Source organism: Panthera leo, chromosome F3, assembly GCF_018350215.1.
Source record: "Panthera leo isolate Ple1 chromosome F3, P.leo_Ple1_pat1.1, whole genome shotgun sequence".
Taxonomy (NCBI): domain Eukaryota; kingdom Metazoa; phylum Chordata; class Mammalia; order Carnivora; family Felidae; genus Panthera; species Panthera leo.
In genome coordinates this window covers 35305705-35326357 of record NC_056696.1, presented here as the reverse complement: position 1 = coordinate 35326357, position 20653 = coordinate 35305705, and the positions used below count along the sequence as shown (strand labels likewise).

The following is a 20653-nucleotide window of genomic DNA, read 5'->3' as shown; positions in this document are numbered from 1 at the left end:
CACTGAATGAATCAAAAAGATTGGTAGCTTACTGATAAATGAGTATCCTAAGAAATAACATGATAAATAATGTCAGTGTGGTTTTCTCTTGCACGCATTAACAGAAGCTGAAGGCCCATCCGTTAAGTTTGTGTAATGTTTCATTGAATAGGAATGAGTGCTTATAATATGTGTGTGTGTGTGTGTGTGTGTACGCATGTGTGTTAAAAAAGAGTGCTCGTGGGGCGCCTGGGTGGCGCAGTCGGTTAAGCGTCCGACTTCAGCCAGGTCACGATCTCGCGGTCCGTGAGTTCGAGCCCCGCGTCAGGCTCTGGGCTGATGGCTCGGAGCCTGGAGCCTGTTTCCGATTCTGTGTCTCCCTCTCTCTCTGCCCCTCCCCCGTTCATGCTCTGTCTCTCTCTGTTCCAAAAATAAATAAAAAATGTAAAAAAAAAAAAAAAAAAAAAAAAGAGTGCTCGTTGTTTAACACTTAACATTCAAGCAACAACCATTTTCAGCACTTTAGTATATTTCATTCTGTCTATATCTGCACCTGTGTTTCTCTGCCCAAGTTATTTCTAGGAGCCTATTAGGTATACGTTATGCATGCTCATTCTTTCCTTAGTAGCATTCATTCACCAAATATTTGTCTTCTGTGTGCCAGGTTCTGTGCTGGTCCTCAGGATACACTGGTGAGCACTCACAAAACTGCCCCATTTTCATGATCCTGATTTCACTATTGATCTGGCTGCAGTCACATCGATATAAGCAGAGACTGCATGACTCACTGTGAGACCCCCAGTGCCATGCACACAGTGGCCGTCAAGAAATTGTTGCTAAAATCTATTGGGAGTGGCAGACACCAAGCATACTACTAATAAATATGTTGTAGCGCAGAAGTGCTCTGGAGGAAAGGAGCTTGAGTCCCTGACAGCATTTAACTGGAGGCAGGAACAGTTTTCTCTTTAAACAGGCCATGCTCTGCCACTGTGGGGCTTCTGCACTTGGTATTCCCTTCGACTTGGAGCATCCACCCCCGGCCCCTTGTGCCGAAGGCTCCTTTTTGTCCTTCACACTCAGCTGAGATGTCGCCCCCTCGGAAGGCCCCTCTCTGACCACCCCGTCTCAGGTGGACCCACTCACTCCACCTCAAATCCCCCACCTGGGAGTCACCCTTGCAAACCTGTGTCTTCTGCTCTCCCCACTAGAATGCAGAGAGCTCCTCTGTCTTGTCACACTTGTGGTTCCAGATGCCCATTTTCTGCGGCAGCATCAACACTCTTGTATACACATTAAGTACCAGAAAATGAAATAAAGGATTCAGGTGAGGCTTACAGTACCGGAGGAAGGTTCTTTAAAGAATCGTGCTTAGGATGGCCTATCCGTGGTGCCTAAGCTAAGGCAGGGGCGCCTGTCAGAGGGGCTCTGTCTTCCACTGTTTATGTAGAGTCTGCAGTGCTCACAATAGTCTTGCTTGATACTGATCATCAAACAGTTCATTTCTGTGTGGGGGGAGTGGAGTGGAGAGGGGCCAGTGGTGGTAAAAAGAAAACAAAAAGAAGTTTTTAAAAAGGATCAAGGTTAGATTAGCCTTCTAGCTAAAAGTGGAAGGAGACTCTGAATGTTATTTGGAATAGAGGAAAGAGACAAATGAAATGAACAGAGTGCAACATGGAAGGGAATAAGACTTAAAAACGAAGAAAAGGGAAATCAAGGCCAAGTGTAAGGTTCAAAGGTAAAATCATGGGGTGCCTGGGTGGCCCAGTCGGTTGAGTGTCCGACTTCAGCTCAGGTCATGATCTTCCGATTCATGAGTTTGAGTCCTGTGTCGGGCTCTGTGCTGATGGCTCGGAGCCTGGAGCCTGCTTCAGATTCTGTGTCTCCCTGACTCTCTGCCCCTCCCCTATTTGCACTCTGTCTCTCAAAAATAAAGATAAAAAAAAAAAGTTTTTTTAAAGGTAAAATCAGGACAGGTATGAAATTAGGGAAAGTACAAATGAGCCTTCATTACGTTGGGCAGGGAAACAGTGGGAAGGGCATACACGGTTCAGTTTTGATGCCTCTCATCCTCTCAGGAGAAGGTGTGTAGGCAGACAGTGTTGTGCCCGGAAGCCCACCACCTCAGAGGGAGTGAGTTGCCAGCTGCACGAGATGGCAAGAAGGGAACATTTGTCCAGTTTCGGGACCAGTCTCATTCTTCTCCAAAGGGTCTGCTGTTTTGTATAAAACCCACTATCTCCTGTTGTGGGTCATATCGTTAGGTCTTTTCTTTCTCTCTAATTAAAGAAGCCAAGATCTATAAGTGCTTACATGCTAGTTTCTTAGTTTCTTTACTCTACATATTGTAATACCCAGAGGACAGTCCTTCTGGTCAGTTGCTAGGTTACAGAATACTGGGAGATAGGCAACAAATGAAATGACATGGCCAGATCTTTCTCCAGTGCTTAAAGCTTAAAGATGGTTAGTTTCAATGTCAGATGCCTGACAGCGTATTCTTCCCCATGGTGTTCTGTTTGACACCAGTGGTCCTTTGAGTGCCATGTTGTTTTGCCTCGCTACTCTGAGGGACATGGTGTGCTTGGTGTTGTGGCTGCATGGATGAATGGAGCCAGCCATGGGAACTGTTAAACACAAAAACATGTGATAGTGACTTGAGAGGTCCGTGCAAAGGACGGTGCAAGGGAAGGGGAAGGAGCCCTGTCTCCCCGGGGAAGTGGAAAACGCTTGCTGGAGGAACAGTTGAGTGGATTCAGTGTAAGGAGACGAGAGTTGAACAGGGCTTGCGGGTGAGCAGGTAGGAAGGGTGTTCAGAGCAGAGGGAACGCTGTGATCAGAGGCTTAGCGATGTGACATGGCTTAGGGCATCCATGGACTGTGGAGCTACCCGGTGTGGCAGCAGGAGGACACAGAGGCGAGAGAAAGGCAGAGGACTAGATCACAGAGCAGATCACTGTGAAAGCAACAGGATAGTCAAGAATGAACAATCACCATCATTAAAATTCAGCATGACGTTAGCATCTGTCCTTTGAGGGCACCTTGAGCCCTTTTGTTTGACTTGGCACATGGCAAATCTAAACCAGAGTTACTTTAATTTCTCTAGACTCAGTAGAAGATCATTTCTTGAGGACCACATTGTAGATTGTTGGTGTAAGCGCGGGAGGGTTTCAGACGAATGTGGTGGGAAGAAGTGTTGGTAGTGGAACCAGGCTGCCTGGCTGAAAGATGGGTGGTAGGTAAGGAGGCCTATTCATAAATGCTAGTAGCAATGTAGATAGAAATGATGGTGATCTGAACTCAAAGGAAAGGCAGAATAAAAGAGAAGGAACAGGAATTTCTGTTTTGAAGACCATCTATATTTAACTCAAGAACAAAAAACCCCAAATAATCTAATGAAAAATAGAAGGCATGAACAGACATTTCTATAAGAAGACAGACAAATGGCAAAGAGACACATGAAAAGGTGCTCAACATCACCAGTCATCAGAGAAAGCAAAACAAAACCACAATGAGATACCACCTCACACTTGTCAGAATGGCCAAAATCCAAAATACAAGGTTGTGGGTAAAAAGTCCTCCTTGTCCACTCTTGGTGGGAATTCAGACTGGTGCAGCCACTGTGGAAAACATAGAAGATTAAGAATACAATTACTGTATGATTCATAATTCCACTACTAGGTATTTACCCAAAGAATGTGAAAACACTAATTTGGTAAGAGACATGTATCCCTATGTTTATTGCAGCATTAACTTACAATAGCCCAGATACGGAAGCAACCCAAGGGTGAGTTGATAGATGAATGGATAAAGAAGCTATATATAATGGACTATTAGTTAGTTATGAAAAAGAATGGAATCTTGCTATTTGCAGCAAGAGGGTATAATGCTAAGTGAAATAAGTCAGTGAGAGAAAGACAAATACTCTACGATTTCACTCATATATTGAATTTAAGAAACCAAACAAATGAACAACAAAAAAGATAAACTAAAAAACAGACTCATAAATATAGAGAAGAAACTGGTGGTTATTAGAGGGTAGGTGGGTGGGGAGATGAATGAAATAGGTGAAGGGGATAAAGAGTATGTTTATCGTGATGATCACTGTGTAATGTATAGAGTTGTTGAATCACTGTATTGTACACCTGAAAACTAATAACACTGTATGTTAATTATACAGGAATTGAAATTTTAAAACCCATCTATTTTGTTTGCTGGGCATGTGTAAGTATGAAAAGAATCAAGAGACCACACTTTGGCTTCAAAATGTTAACGGAGATAGCGTGACATTTCCAAGTGGAGCATGTGGGTGGGCAATTGGATATATACATTTGGCACCCTGGCTAGAGATTGAGGATGGGGACCAGGATGCGGGAGGCAACTCCTCTCAGTGATAATAAGGTCATGGGAGTATACATATTCACCCTGAGGGATCTGCAGAATGAAGTAACACAAATTCCTAGAGCAAGCCATCAGGAATATCACATTATCCAATCAAGCAGAGAACAAAGGGTAGCCAGAGGGTTAAAAAAAAAAAAAAAAAAATCATCAGTGTTCCCAGCAAGAGAAGAAACTATTGTAAAACAGTGCAATATTGGACTCAATTATTATAGCGTATAAAGCTTGCAAACCAAGTTGTCAACTTTGCATGTTTTTGAAAGCATGTCTTATAATTATGCGTGTTAGGAGGAAGAAAATACTTCAAATTAGTTGAATGGATAAACCATCCAATTGACATTTCTTTTTCCATACAGGTCACTATATATGAAAGTCATATTTGGAATTCTAAAATGCTTATCTGGTTTCAATATAGTTACTGAAGTTGAATGCATAAAACAAGGAATACTTGCATAATTTAATCAGAGGAATGCTGTTACTTGATTTATTTCTTGGTGGTTCCAGGATTTCTAATGACATGGTGCATTTGTATCTAGATTGGAATTATATTAGCATTTCTAGCTTTTTTCCCCCTATTATAAAATGACTCAGCGTATTCATTTTAATGTAAATGTAATGTTATTAATAAAATTCATCTCTTTATTAATCCTCTTTTTAATGCTTTTAATTGCTATGACTTTTTGTTTGCTTTTTGCTTTTGTTCTGATTTGGACAGTTGATTGAGGAGCATTCACATATCTTGGTCAGCATAGTGGTAATGTGGAAAACATATTGCCAGTAGGTGGATTCGAGGACATGATGTAAAGGAAATGTTGGATGGTGTTTATAGATACAATTTTAGGATTTAGGAATATGGTGTAAAAGGAGAGTAATATTTCACTTGAGTAGAGTTCTCTTGACCAGTCTCTTAATCTGAAGTTAAGACGGAGATCCAGGGATTAAGAAAGAAAAGTTCCCTCAGGGATCAAAGTAGATCTGTCTCCTTTGTCCTTAGGTCCTCACCCTTACAGGAGAGGCCTCCATGTTCTTTTAGCCCTTTAGGACTTTACTGGATGTGTCTCCATCATGTTGTTTTACAGAATTGTTCTGACAGATCTGTTTGGTTTTCAAGCTCATGGTTAATTGAAAGGGAAGAGGAATTGCTGAAGTAGAAATGACACTATTCTAGGGAGGGGAAAAAAAACCCTCCCTTCACCCCCTCAAAATTCTCAAAGCATAGCAGTATCGTAGCACTCCTGGAGGTGTGTATTGGATAAACAGCCCAGACAGCTGCATTCAGGGAGCTTCTGAAAGAATGTGTGATCCAGTGATCAGTGGAGGAAGATGAAATCATACTTAAAATAATGTCCCCCAAAGCAACGTATTTTTCATGTAATGCTATTGAGAGTAGTCAATTTTGAGTGGTGCCTGGCTGGCTCAGTCAGAAAAGCCTGCAACTCTTGATCTTGGGGTCATGAGTTTGAGCCCCACATTAAGTGTAGAGATTACATAAATAAATAAACTTAAAAAAAGGATTTCAGAATAGTAAATTTTGATATTTAAATGGTGTTTATTCACTTATAAAATGCCCAGTTCACTAATATGAAACAAGAAATGAAGTCTTGTATTTTGAAAGGCTTTAGTGAATATTTATTTTGATCTATGAAATATGTTACGCTTATTTAATAATCACTTGTTACTATAGCATTTCGTAAGCACCCACTGGGTACAGTAATAGAAAAAGAAGACATATGATCCCTTACCTCTAGGAATTTGCCTTCTGAGAGGAAACTAAGCCTGAAGTGACAAGTTATTTTAGTTTGTTTCAGGCTATGGAAGAGTATTCAGAGCAGAGTGCTACATATACTATAGAAGGCTTCTTAGAGGAAGGGCAATTATTCATAGTTTTTTTTTTTGTTTTTTTTTTTTTTTTTCATTTTTGAAAGAGACAGTGTGAATTGAGGAGGGGCAGAAAGAGAGGGAGAGAGAGACTCCCAAGCGGGCTCAGGGCCCGATCTCACAAAACCATGAGATCATGACCTGAGCTGAAACCAAGAGTTGCACCCTTAACTGACTGAGCTACTCAGGCACCCTGAGGAGAGGCGAGTTTTGAAATGAATTTAGAAAAAGATGGGGAAGGATGCTTTTTTACATATATCATTAAGACAAAAACCACTGATTTTGTTTCTTCAACTTATTATTGAAAGAAAATTCATCCTATTCCCCAAACCTAGTAGGATATTATTTTTATTTAAAATGAGCAATGCACATCCTTGACTGCTATCACAACTTTGGTAAAGGAATGGAAGAATCATTTAAAAACTTGGATTTTTCCTTCTATTCTGTATTACGTTCCTGCTGGGAGACCACAGTCCCTGCTTGGTGACAGAGAGAAAATACTTCCTTTTCATGTTCTCATTCTCTTATCCCTAGATGCCTGTGACCCTCCGCAGTACAACTCTATGAGGCCAACTGTTGTTAAATCCAGTTATGATCCTGGGGAAAATATACAATTTCAGTGTCGCCCAGGATACAAGCGTATTATACCTCTTCTTCCCATATCTTCTGTTTGTTACCCTAATAACACATGGACACCTCTCCAGGAGGCTTGTACAAGTAAGTGTACAGATTTTTTTTTTTTATTGCTCTAGAGATTTCACACATTTGAGATTGCATATTCCACTAGTGCAGTGATTGTTTTCTCATGTGAATGTAGGTTTTAAATAGTAGTTTTTCAGTCCTCGAAAAATCCCCAAGGAATCTTTTTCTTGGCAATTGGTTATCTGGTTAAATGTGAATCTTAAGTTTGGCTTTATAATAGTCAAAAATAGAAAATGCTCTCATGAATTCAGATAAGCAATGCAGAATTGTTACTTTAATTCAAGTATTTTGAAATTGACATGAAACAACAAATTTGAAAATCTTCTTTTAGAAAAATCATGTCAACATCCAGGAGATCCCATAAATGGCCATATGGTCAGCGTAAATGGAAGTTTTCTCTTTGGATCACAGGTTCACTATGCTTGTAATGAGGGGTAAGTAAATTGTTCCTTAGAGGAAATAAGGTAAATATTCCTAATTCCATTTTTGTTTTGCTTCTCTTCATCAGCGTTCCCATAAAGTTGATTGCATTTTCCTCCTATTGACAAGTCGTACTTACCGCCTAACAAGGCTCAGGCTTTTTATGGAAACTGAAAAGATGTGTAATTAGTAGAAAGAAATTTAAATGAAGAAAAACAAAATTCTATAATATTTACCATATCTACTATATATCTATTGTGAGCATTAACAATGGTGACTTCATTTTTTACGATAAAGTGCACCCTATTTAAAATGGCCAACTCTCAGTTGAAGTTGGGCTTATAGAAATGAAAGACCAAATTGCCAACTGAAGATATTCTTATATTGAGAGCAGACCAAAATTCACCTGGTTAACCTGAACCGTTATGTTGATCAAGATCTGTTAGAATTTTGTGATTGTTACAAAGGTTAAGTATCTCAAAAAGAGGTATTGAGCACTTAAGAATAACAGCCTTTGAGGCCTCTCCTCTGAGTGGCTTGGTTGGTTAAGCATCTGACTTCAGCTCAGGTCATGATCTCAAGGCTCATGAGTTCAAGCCCCACATCGGACTCTGTGACTACAGCTCAGGGCCTGGAGCCAGCTTTGGATTCTGTGTCTCCCTCTCTCTCGGCCCCTCCCTCACTCACACTGTGTCTTTCTCTCTCTCTTTCAAAAATAAACATAAAAAAATTTTTTTTAAAAAGATTAACAGCCTTTGTTCTATAGGGTTCTTTCAATAGTATATATTGGGGATACTGGACATTTATGAAAAATGTTCATTTAGAAGGTAAACGGAATACAATATGAAAATGCATCTGATTTTTTTTTTATATTGTCTTTTATCCTGCTACTTTGCTGAATTCATTTATTAGCGCTACTAACACTTGTTTTGTTCTGGTGGAATCTTTATGATTTTCTATAGATAAGATCACATTGTCTACAAACTGATAATTTTACTTCTTCGTTTCCAGTTTGGATGTCTTTTATTTCTTTTTCTTGCCTGATTGCTATGGCTAGAACTTCCAGTACTATGTTGAATAGAAATGGTAAAAACAGGCATCCTTGACTTGTTCTTGATCTTACAGGAACAGCTTTCAGCTTTTCACCATTGAGTATAATATTTGCTGTGGGTTTTTCATGAATGGCCTTTATTATCTTAAGATAGTTTTCTTGTCTTCCTAGTTCATTGAATATATTTACCATGAAAGAGTGTTGAATTTTGTCAAATGCTTTTTCTGCATCAGTTGAGATAATTGTGTGGTTTTTGTCCATTCTGCTGATGTGGCATATGACATTGGTCATTTTTCATATGTTGAGCCATCCTTGCATCCCAGGAATAAATTTTGCTTGTTCATTGTATGTAATATGCTACTGAATTTTGTTGGTTAGTATTTTTTGATGATTTTTTGCATCATGGTTCATAAGAAGTATTGGTGTGTAGCTTTATTTGCTTGTAGTGTCTTTTGGTATCATGTTGATGCTGGTTTCATTGAATGAATTGGGAAGATTTCCCTCCTCTTAAATTTTTTGGAAAAGTTTGAGAAGGATAGGTATTAGTTCTTTAAATGTTTAGTGGAATTCACCCATGAAACCATCAGGTCTGGGGTTTTTCTTTATTGAGAGAATTTCAATTACTGATTCAATCTCCTTACTAGTTATAGGTGAGTAAGTAGTCGTAATTTCTGTTTCTTCATGGTTTAGTTTTGGTAGCCTTTGTGTTTCTAGGAATTCGTCCATTTTATCTAGGTTATCCAACTTGTTGGTGCAAAACTGTTAATAGAACTCTTTTATTATATTTTATATTTCTGTAGAATTGATAGTAATGTTCCCACTTGCATTTCTGATTTCAATAAATTGAGTCTTCTCTCTCTCTTAGTCCATCTAACTAAGGTTTGTGAATTCAGTTGATCTTTACAAAGAACCAACTTTTGGTTTTTCTCCTCTATTTTATTTATCTCCTCTCTAGTCTTTAATACTCCCTTCTGCTAGGTTTGGGTTTAGTTTATTTTGACAGAAAGAAAGAATTGAGTTGGGAAGGGTCAGAGAAGGAGAGAGAATCCTAAGCAGGCTATGTGTTGTCAGCACACAGCCCAACACAGTTTGATCCTATAAACTGTGAGATCATGACCTGACACAAAATCAAGAGTCAGATGCTCAACTGACTGAGCCACCCAGGTCCCCCTGGATCATGCATGTGTTTTCATCCATTCTGCTGATCACTGTCTTTTGATTGGAGAATTTAATCCATTTACATTTAAAGTAATTACTGGCAAGGAGGCACTTCTGAAATTGTGCTATTTTTTTTCTATATGTCTTATACCTTTTTATGTCCCTCATTTCCTGTATTACTGTTTAATTTTTTGTTTAGTTTATTTTTACAGTGAAATGTTTAAATTCCTCTCTCATTTCCTTTTGTGTATATTCTACAGCTATTTTGTTTGTAGTTACCATGGGGACTACAGTTAACATCCTACACTCTTAGCACTCCAGTTTGAATTTATACCAGGTTAGCTTCAATAAATTACAAAAACTGCTCATTTACAGCTTCATCCCCACCCTTTTGGTTGCTGATGCCGCGCTGATCTCTACACTAATAATTGTAATACTAGCTTCTGCACTAATAATTTATTTCCTTCTAAAAGATTGGTGTCTTAAATCATATAGAAAACAAAAATTTTACTTACAAACCATTGTTACAATAATACTAGCTTTTAATGTTGCCCAGGTATTTACTTTATTGAGATCTTTATCCATACAGCTTCAAGTTACTTTTTAGTGTCCATTCATTTCACCTCATAGACTCCCTTGGACATTTCCTACAAGCGAAATTGTAGTCACAAACTGTTGGTCACAAACTCCCTCAGATTTTTTTTTCTGGGGAAGTCTTGATTTCTCCCTCACTTTTGAAGGACAGTTTTACTGGATAGAGGAATTTTGGTTGCTAGTTCTTTTTCTTTTAGCCCTTTGAGCTTGATGTGAAATCTGTTGAGAATCTTATTTAGGATTCCTCCTAAGCGATGATTCACTTCTTTCTCCCAGCTTTCAAGATTCTCTGTCTTTGTCTTTGTCTTTTGAAAGTTTCTTATGCTTTCTAGTGTGGGTCTCTATGCATTCTTCTTACTTGGAGTTTGTTGAGCATTTTAGATGTTTATATTCACAACTTTCATCAAAATTGGGAAGTTTCCAACCATTATTTCTTCAGATATTCTCTGTGCCCTTTCTGTCTTCTTCTTGTTGTCTTACAGCATGTATGTTGGCTAGCATATTGGTGTCACCTAAGTACCTGTTGTTGTCTACTTTTCTTCAATCTTTTCTCTTTCTGCTCCTCAGACTCCATAATTTCCATTGCCCTCTCTTCACCAATTCTTTCTTCTGCATGTTCAAATCTGTATTCGATTCCCTAGTGAATTTTTCATTGTAGTTATTATGCTTTTCAACTCCAGAATTGCATTTTGGTTTTGTTGTAGGTTTTCTATCTCCAGTAGATGTTTCCATTTTCTTCACACATTGTTTTCTTGACTTTCTACATTTCTTCCTTTAATTCTTTGAGCATCTTTAAGACTTTTATTTTAAAGTCTTTGTCTAGTTCTGTTAATTTCTGTCAATGTATATTTTCCTTTGAATGGACCAGACTTTCCTCTTTCTTTGCATACCTCGTAACTTTTGTTGAACTGTACGTTTGAATCTACTAATGTGCTAACTCTGGAAATCAGATTCTCCTCTTTCCCTAGGGTTTGCCATTTTATGTTATTCTTGTAGGCTGTCTCCATGCGAAGGATCAGCCTGACATGTAAACTGAAGGTCTTTTCAGTTTTTTCTAGCCTTTCTCTGGGCATGCACATTCACTTTTACTTTTTCCCACATATGCAATTGTCTTTCAGTGTTCTAGTCTTTAATGTCTGGCTCCTGAGTGGAGAAAAATGAAACATGAAATGAGAAGCAGAGGGCACTGGATGTTTAGTCCCCTAGAAGTCACTTCAGGCTGGTAGAAGGGGGCTTACAAGAGTTAGGGGCAGGTGTGACAACAGTAACTGCCTGCCTCACTGCTTCTCTGTGATCAGAAGCAGAGTTCAGTGATAAGAGCACAGATCCCCGCTATTTGGAGGACAGAGTCTTTTTTGCCCACCCTGGATCTCCCAACTGCTTCTAAGTTGCTCCAAGAATGCATGCACAGCTGCCTGCTGGGGGGTTGGAGGATGGGTACCTGACACTCTGCTGAGATGAAATTGACTGAAATCAATGCAGTTTACCTGCCCAAGTCTTTCCTGGGAAGTTGTAAACCATCAGCAGACTCCCTAGTTCTAAAATATTTACATCACATAGATCCTAAGAGTGCAGTTGTCTTCTAGATCGAGAGACAGATTCCTGGTGCTTACCACCTTGCCATTGTTCCAGAATAATCTCCTAATACATTTTAATAGAGAATCAGTGATTGACTGATTCTGGGGGAAAATTCAGCTAGAAGCATTTGCAGGCAGTTTCACTGTCTGTTTTTTAACTTGGTCCAGTAAAAATATTGGAGCATGCTGTCACCGTAGGCATACCTCAGAGGTTGAGGGTTTGGTTCCATAACCCCTCAATAAAGCAAGTATTTCAAAAAAGTGAGTGAAATTAATTATTGGGTTTTCTAGTGCACATAAAAGTTAGGTTTATGCCATAAAGGAGTCTAGTAAATGTGCAATAGCATTATATATTAAAAAAAAAAAACAATGTACATACCTTAATTTAAAGATAAGTTTACACAGAGACGCGAAGTGAGCCAATGCTGTTTGAAAAATGCACTGATTGACTTGCATGTTGTAGTATTGCCACAGATCTTCAGTTTATTAAAAAAAATACAGTATCTGCCAAGTGCACACACACACACACACAAAACACAATAAAATGAGGTAGGCCTATAGTTATTTAGAGATAGCTTGTTAGGCACTTTAAGGAACAGTAAAAATTTAAGACCTATTCTCTTCTCAGAGAAGTTGTAGCCTTATTGAGAAACAAAATACATACAAAAAGATGTCAAAACAAAGTAGCAAATGAATAGTCCCAAATAAATATAATGATTCATGATCATTACAATGAGAGTTCAGGAGAAGAGAGTACTGTGAATTTAAATCATCAGAGAAGATAATGAGTAGGCATATCCCTGAGCTACTCCTTGTTAGAAAGATACTATGGGGACATATCGGTGGCTCAGTCAGTTGAGGAGCCAGCTCTTGGTTTCGGCTCATGTCATGATCCCACGGTTTGTAGGATATAGCCCCACATCGGGCTCTGCACTGTCAGCTTTTCTCTCCCTCTCTTTCTGTCCCCCCCCCCCCCCGCAATGAATAAGCATTTATAAAAACAGATACTGTGATGTAAACATGAATAAGAACTAAAACTCACCTAACACTTGCTATGTGCCAGATGGCAACTCATCTAATCCTCAAAAGAGCTCCATGATGGGGGCGCCTGGGTGGCTCAGTCGGTTAAGCGTCCAACTTCGGCCCAGGTCATGATCTCACGGTTCGTGAATTCGAGCCCCGCATCGGGCTCTGTGCTGACAGCTCACAGCCTGGAGCCTGTTTCAGATCCTGCGTCTCCCTCTTTCTCTGACCCTCCCCTGTTCATGCTCTCTCTCTCTCTGTCTCAAAAATAAATACATGTTAAAAAAAGAGCTCCATGATGTATATGCTGTTATCCTCTTTGGCGGGATGAGGAAGCTGAGCAAGAGGAACATTAAGGGACTTGCCTGAGGTCAGATAGAAAGCGAGTCATGGAGCTGGGACTCAGCTCCATCCAGGCAAGCCCTAGGGCCTAATCTCTCTGCTTGGTTGTTCTGACTGAGAAGAATGGCCAGAGCATAGAAGTGAATGTGTAATGTGATTGCTGGAGATAGCAGAGAGGCCAGACTGACAGATGTGACAGATTTATTTAGAAATCTTTGCTCTAGGCCAGTGTATATTTCAGTGCAGAAATTCTTTATTTGGTTAAGTTGCAGCTATGGTTACCATTCTCATTATATGTCCCTTAAGGAACTTGTTCCTCAAACTACTGTAGTAGAGAAAAACAACCATGTGAAATGTTTTTTCGGGGCGCCTGGGTGGCTCAGTCGGTTGAGCGTCCGACTTCAGCTCAGGTCACGATCTCGCGGTCCGTGAGTTCGAGCCCCGCGTCGGGCTCTGGGCTGATGGCCCAGAGCCTGGGGCCTGCTTCCGATTCCGTGTCTCCCTCTCTCTCTGCCCCTCCCCCGTTCATGCTGTGTCTCTCTCTGTCTCAAAAATAAATAAACGTTAAAAAAAAATTTAAAAGAAATGTTTTTTCATTGCTCTACACGTCTTGTTAACTGCTGAAGAATCCAGTAACTTTTTTTCTTTTCTAGTTATCGATTATTTGGGGCAAAAGTTATTTATTGTGAACTTTCTAGTATCGACGATAATGCGGTGACTTGGAGTCATAATCCCCCTCTGTGTACTAGTAAGTATATGCCTTCTTTTGAATTTAGAGGATTAGTCTTTAAAATAGCAGCACTTTCAACAGTAGCCAAATGATGGAAAGAGCCTAAATGTCCATCAACTGATGACTGGATAAAGAAATTGTGGTTTCTGTACACAGTGGAGTACTACGTGGCAATGAGAAAGAATGAAATCTGGCCTTGTGTAGCAACGTGGAGAGTGTGATGCTAAGTGAAATAAGCCATACAGAGAAAGACGGATACCATATGGTTTCACTCTTTTGTGGATCCTGAGACTTAACAGAAGGCCATGGGGGAGGGGAAGGGGAAAAAAAAAGTTGCAGAGAGGGAAGGAGGCAAACCCTAAGAGACTCTTAAAAAACTGAGAACAAACTGAGGGTTGATGGGGGGCGGGAGGGAGGGGAGAGTGGGTGATGGGTATTGAGGAAGGCACCTGTTTGGATGAGCACTGGGTGTTGTATGGAAACCAGTTTGACAATAAATTTGATATTAAAAAAATAAAGTCTTATAGCAACAACAACAAAAATAAAATAAAATTTTGCTGTTGGGATCCCTTTATGCTTTGAAATTAATAAAAACCACAAAGAGCTTTTCCTATGCAGGTTATGTCTATTGATATTCATAATTATTTATTAATTCACTTTTAAGAACTGTAAGCTCAATGCATGTTAGCCTATGCAACAATTTTTTTTAAATGTTTATTTGTGGGAGACAGAAAGAGTGTGAGCAGGGAAGGGCAGAGAGAGGAGACACAGAATCTGAAGCAGGCTCCAGGCTCAGAGCTGTCAGCACAGAGCCCGATGTGGGGTTCGAACCCATGAACAGTGAGATCATGACCTGAGCTGAAGTCAGACACAACTGACTGAGCCACCCAGGCCGCCCCAACAAATTTTTTAAAAAAGCAGAATTTTCGGGGTGCCTGAGTGGCTTAGTACGTTAAGCGTCCCGACTTCGGCTCAGGTCATGATCTCACGGTCTGTGAGTTCAAGCCCCGCGTCGGGCTCTGTGCTGACAGCTCGGAGCCTGGAGCCTGCTTCGGATTCTGTGTCTCCCTCTCTCTCTCTGCCCCTCCCCTACTTGCACTCCGTCTCTCTGTCAAAAATAAACAAACATCAAAAAATAAATAAATTTTAAAAAAGCAGAATTTTCCACAAGAAATAGAATAGGGTATGGTTTTCCATTTTTGCAAATCTCTTCAAAATCTGGCTTAAAGGAAGATGTCTGGATTCAGTCGGTGGTGTTATCACACAATTTATAGTATCTGAATGATTTCACCATAGACTCATATGGATAAAAGTGAAAACAGATAATAATATTTTGATACTGTGAACTATCAATTTAGTGAATGGTTATACAATTGACTCTTGAAAAGCACAGGTTTTAACTGTTGTGGGTCCACTTACTTGTGGTTTTTTAACAGTACAGTATGGTAAATGTGTTTCTTCTTCCTTGTGGTTTTCTTAATAACATTTTCTTTTATCTACCTTGTTTAATTGTAAGAATACAGCATATACTACATATAACAAAAATATGTGTTAATCAACGTTTTATGTTCTTGGTAAGGCTCTGGTCAGTAGGAGCCTATTAGTAGTTAAGTTTGGGGGGAATCAAAAGATATGAGGAGTTTTAACTGCAGGGGATCAGTTCTAACCCTGATGTTGTTCAAGTGTCAAGAGTATTTATAAATTATAAAGCATTTCTCAACTAGCACTGTGTTTTATTTTTAATCACAAGCATATTTTCTCATTAAAGCATCAGCATCTCTTATGATGAGAACTTAGAATGGTCTTGCAGATAAACATAGGTATTTCATATAGGTATCTTTTGTAAGTATTTAAGAAAATGAGTTTTATGCTAAAAGTTCATGTCTATATTAATGGTTTGAATTTGGAAGAATACATTTTCTCACAGACACTTTCTTGTAAATGGATATTGGATTTATAGCCAGCTTGGAGAAATCATGTGTTAATGAATTTATTGAAGGCAGTTCATAGGACTTCACTAATGTTACCTTCATCTTTTCCTTTCCTTTTGCCTTTCATGTCCTTTTTTTTTTTTTTTTTCATTTTTTAAGGGATATTGTGTCTACCACCCCCAAAAATAGCAAATGGGAAATATACCAATAGTGGCAAGGAAGAATATGAATATAATGAAGTGGTAACTTACAGTTGTGATCAATCAAGTGGACCAGATGCATATTCACTTATTGGAGAGAGCAGACTTGTTTGTACCGGAAATGGTGAATGGAGTGATAACCCTCCGCAGTGTAAAGGTAATACTTCCGTTTTCTTCCTTCTTCATTTGTAAATATGTTGGAAACCCTTGGTAGATACCTACCTACAAGTAAACAAAACAGCCCCATGTGCTCGTTCCTCCTGTTAAACTGGTTTCTAATTCAATTTAATACAGGTAAAATTGACTCAAAAATAGTTCTATTTATAGAGTTCCCCAGCCCTTACCCTACACATTCTTAGCATTCTAATTTATTTATTGTGAACTCCTCTGTGTATGTGTGAGTTAGGATTTTTCTTTTTTCTTTTTTTTTTTTTTTGGGAGAAACATCAAAAAAACACAGCACACACTGGCTTAAAAATAACAATTTTCTCTTCTATTACAAGATGTTTGAGAGTTCAGGCTATAGGAAATGGTAGAATAAATTGTAAAAGACTACCCATCTCAAACAAGAATAACAAACCCTAGACAAAACATATTTAAAAATTAATGTATAAGGGTCTAGAGAGTGACATAATGCGGGGAGACACAGGAGGGGATTTGATTGTTAGAAGAAAGGGACCACTGAAGAGCAGTAAAATATTCATTCTGTTCAGGTACACATGGAACATTTTCTAATACCATATTCTATGCAATATGATAGTTAAAAATTTTTTTTAATTGAAATGATTCAGAGTGTAATATCAGATCACAATGGAATGAATGTAGAAATCAAAGGTATCTATAAAAGTCCCAAATATTTGAAAACGATGCAAGACACTTCTAACCAACCCATGAGTCAAAGGAGACGTCACAAGGAAAATTGCAAAATGTTTTGACTTGAATAAAAATGAAAAGACAACATATCAAAATCTCACTATTTGTGGGATACAGCAAAAGCATTACTTAGAAGGATATTTATAGCCTGAAATACTTATATTAGAAAAAAGTCTCAAACCCATGATCTAAGCTTCCACCATAAGAAACTAAAAAAGAAGAAATTAAGCTCATTATGACATTCTGGAAAAACCACCCCATAGGAATAGACAACAAATCATTGTTTGGTTGGTTGGTGAAGGTGGTTGTGGGGGTGGGAAGGGTTGATTCCAAAGCGGCATGAGGAAATGTTGGGGGGCAATGGAGCTTTTCTGTGTCTTTATTGTGGTAATTACATGATTATTTGCCTCTGTCAAACCTCATACAGCTGTCCGCTTAAGAGGACGAGGTTTGCTGTACGTAAATTATGTGTAGCCAGCATAACATAAAGAAAATTATTAGTGCAGTTAACAGTAGTTTCGCACAACGGCGAAAAGATTAATTAATAGATTAATTCATAGATTCTGAAATGAATCTATCAGGTCATGAGCAGTAGTTTACTTCCCAAGAGGTGGAGTAGAATGGAAAACAGCAGAGCACGCTGGTATGAGGCTGACCTGTATTTCAGGCCTGTGTGCTTATATACGGGTTTACGATGTAAAATGTGCCTTTCGATCTCTGGCTTGCAGGCCAAGATGTTTGGAAAACACTGCCCTAACTCCACTGGCCTTTCTGTTTCTTGAACATCCCATTTGTGTATGTTGTTGCTACCTGAGCACTTTCTTTTTGCGTATCTTTGCATGGCTACTTGCTTTTCAACTTTTAAATCTGAACTCAAGTATTACCTTCTCAGAAGTCTTTCCTACCTTTCTAGAAAAGCAGGGTACTGCAGCCAGTGTCAGCATGACCTTTAAAAAAAAAAATACCTACAGCTGGCGCACCTGGGTGGCTCATTGGGTCAAGCATCTGACGCTTGATTTCAGCTCAGGTCATGATCCCAGGATTGTGGGATTGAGCCCCAAGTTGCTCAGCACTCAACCTGCTTAAGATTCTCCTCCTTTCTCTTCTGCTCATGCTCTCCTTCTCTCTAAAATAATAATAATAATAATAATAATAATAATTAATTAATTAAAATTCCCGGAGCTAATGAGGATCAAAAGTTGCTCTTGAACTTGCCCTGGATTTGTATGTGGTGGTCAGACCTTTCTCAAAACCTGTCAGTAATGGAAAAAAAGTAGGAAAGTGAATAAACTCTAATGACAGTCTTTCTAGGTGGAAAAAAGTTACAGATTTCTCTAAATCCTTTTTCCTGGAATTAAAGTGTACATACACATAAAGATTTCTTGGGTATTTTTTTTTTTATTTTAATTAACACCTTGCCTTTCATTAGTTGTATGTTTCTTCCTGCTGGAAATGACTACTGTGCACTATTTTTCTTTTTTCTTTCTTTCTTTTTTTTTTTTTTTTGGTCCTTTGTTGAAACAGCTTTCCATTGATTCTGGAGTTTCTTTGCTTTTCAGTGGTCATATGTCCACATCCTGAACCCGCCAATGGAAGACTGACGTCAGGATTTGGAAGAAAATTTACCTACAAAGCAACAGTTATGTTTACGTGCTCAGAGGGTTATTACTATAATGGAACCAACATAGCAGTCTGTGGCAGTAACAGCACTTGGGAGCCTGCAGCCCCAATGTGTTACAAAGGTACAATGGGTATCTGTTTCCTCCCCTCTCTCTCTTTTTTTGTAATTTTGTTTCTTTGACGTTTAATAACAATGACGCCAAAAATAGGTGCACGGTCGCAATTCTAGTATTTGACTCTGCCTTATATTCAGTTCCATGACAGATGTATTACAGAATTCACGGAAGCATTCTGCTGCTGTGATCTTACCCGTTTTCCTAGGGTCTTTGCATGTTACGCTGTGATCTTATCCGTTTTCCTAGGGTCTTTGCATGTTACGTATGTCACACAGGTATATAAGTTTCTCTTGTATGGCTTTTTTGTGTGTAAAAATGAAGGGGAGGTGGGTGGGAGATGGGGTGAATGGATGACCGGCATTAAGGAGGGCATGCTTTGGGACAAGCACTGAGTGTCCTGCGTAAGAGGTGAATCCCTGGGTTCTACCCTTGAAGCCAAGACTATACTCACTGTATGTTAACTAACTTGAATTTAAATTAAAAAAAAAAAATGAAAGATATAATTCACTTAAAAGAAAGCAGTAATTCGGGGGGAGGGGTGTACTAATCCAGTCTACATTATTTATTTATTTTTTTGTCAGTACTGATTCCTCTCAGTGCTAGTCCTCCGATTTTGAATCATTCAGATTTAGTTAACTTTCTGCTTATATTTTCCAAAAGTCTTTTAAATTCCTGGTGCAAATGCCAGCAATAACCCCAAGATTTGATGCATCTACATTATTTTGTTTTCCAGCGTCAACTCCTCCCAGTACAAAACCTCCAATTCCGAGTGTCTCAGGTTTAGTACCTTCCTGCTTATATTTTTCAAAACCTTCTAAATCTCTAACGCTTTACACACATTTATCATGTTTAGTAATGAAAGGAGGAAGAACGTATCGATAGCCATTTTAAGTTGTTAGCGATTCTAAAATTATTTGCCATAGTATGCAGATATAAACAGGTATGTAAACTTGGGCAAGTTATATAAACTTTAAATGTATTTACGTATTTGTAAAATGATTTTTTTTTTTTTTTTTTTTTTTTTTTTTTTTTTTTTGAGAGAGAGAGATAGAGCACTAGCACTCAAGCAAGGAAGGGACAGAGAGAGGGGGAGGGAGAGAGAGAGTCCTAAGCAGGCTTTACTCTGTCAGCACAGAGCCCAATGCGGGGCTCGATCTCACCACCGTGAGATCATGACCTGAGCCTAAATCAAGTCAGACACTTGACCAACTGAGACACCCAGGAGCCCCTGCAAAATGATTTAATGCCTTCCTCAATGAGTGATGGTAAATGTTTAATGGAATTCATTTACTTTTTTTTTAATGTTTATTTTTGAGAGAGAGAGAGAAAGAGAGGGTTGGGGGGAGGGGCAGGGAAGGGGGGGACACAGAATCGGAAGCAGGCTCTAGGCTCTGAGCTGTCAGCACAGAGCCCAGTTGCGGGGCTCGAACTCATGAACCGTGAGATCATGACCTGAGCCAAAGTCTGATGCTCAACCCACCGAGCCACCCAGGCGCCCCTTAATGGGATTCATTTAAAACAGCACAGTGCCTGGCACATGGGAAGCTCCTAAAGGCAGCTTATATGACATCACTCAAATTAATATTAGTGAAAAGGAAGGCCCTTGGCTTCTGTTTTTTAACATGTACATATTCTGTGCTTTTGACTTTGATGTTTTACTCCTTTCAGAAGTGATCTGTTGGCTCCTTTAGGGTATCTTCCTGGTCCAGAACAATGTTTCAGTTGCTGGACTGCAACCAGTTTAGCTTAGGGTTTTGTTTCTTTTTGTTTATAGATGTGTGTGTGTGTGTATATATATATATAATATATATATATTACATATATATATATTATCTATATATAAATAATATATATAATATATATATTAATAATATATATAAGTATATATATAATATATATAGATAATATATATAATATATAAATAATATATATACATATATGTGTGTGTATATATGTGTGTGTATATATATAAATAATATATATAAGTAATACATATATGTAAGTAATATATGTATAAATTATATATATATATATATATATATATATATATATATATATATATATACA

The 20653-nt window shown here is 38.6% G+C and overlaps 1 protein-coding gene across 1 annotated transcript in view; it reads left to right on the top strand.

Annotated features, from left to right (window-relative positions):
• Positions 1-20653, top strand: part of LOC122212425 (membrane cofactor protein-like) — a 36606-nt gene that overhangs the window by 1268 nt on the left and 14685 nt on the right. Inside the window, exons 2-7 of the mRNA XM_042926325.1 lie at positions 6784-6966; positions 7283-7385; positions 13770-13864; positions 15937-16134; positions 18410-18592; positions 19320-19364. Coding sequence (XP_042782259.1) covers positions 6784-6966; positions 7283-7385; positions 13770-13864; positions 15937-16134; positions 18410-18592; positions 19320-19364 — 807 coding nt within the window. The remainder of the gene's footprint in view (positions 1-6783; positions 6967-7282; positions 7386-13769; positions 13865-15936; positions 16135-18409; positions 18593-19319; positions 19365-20653) is intronic.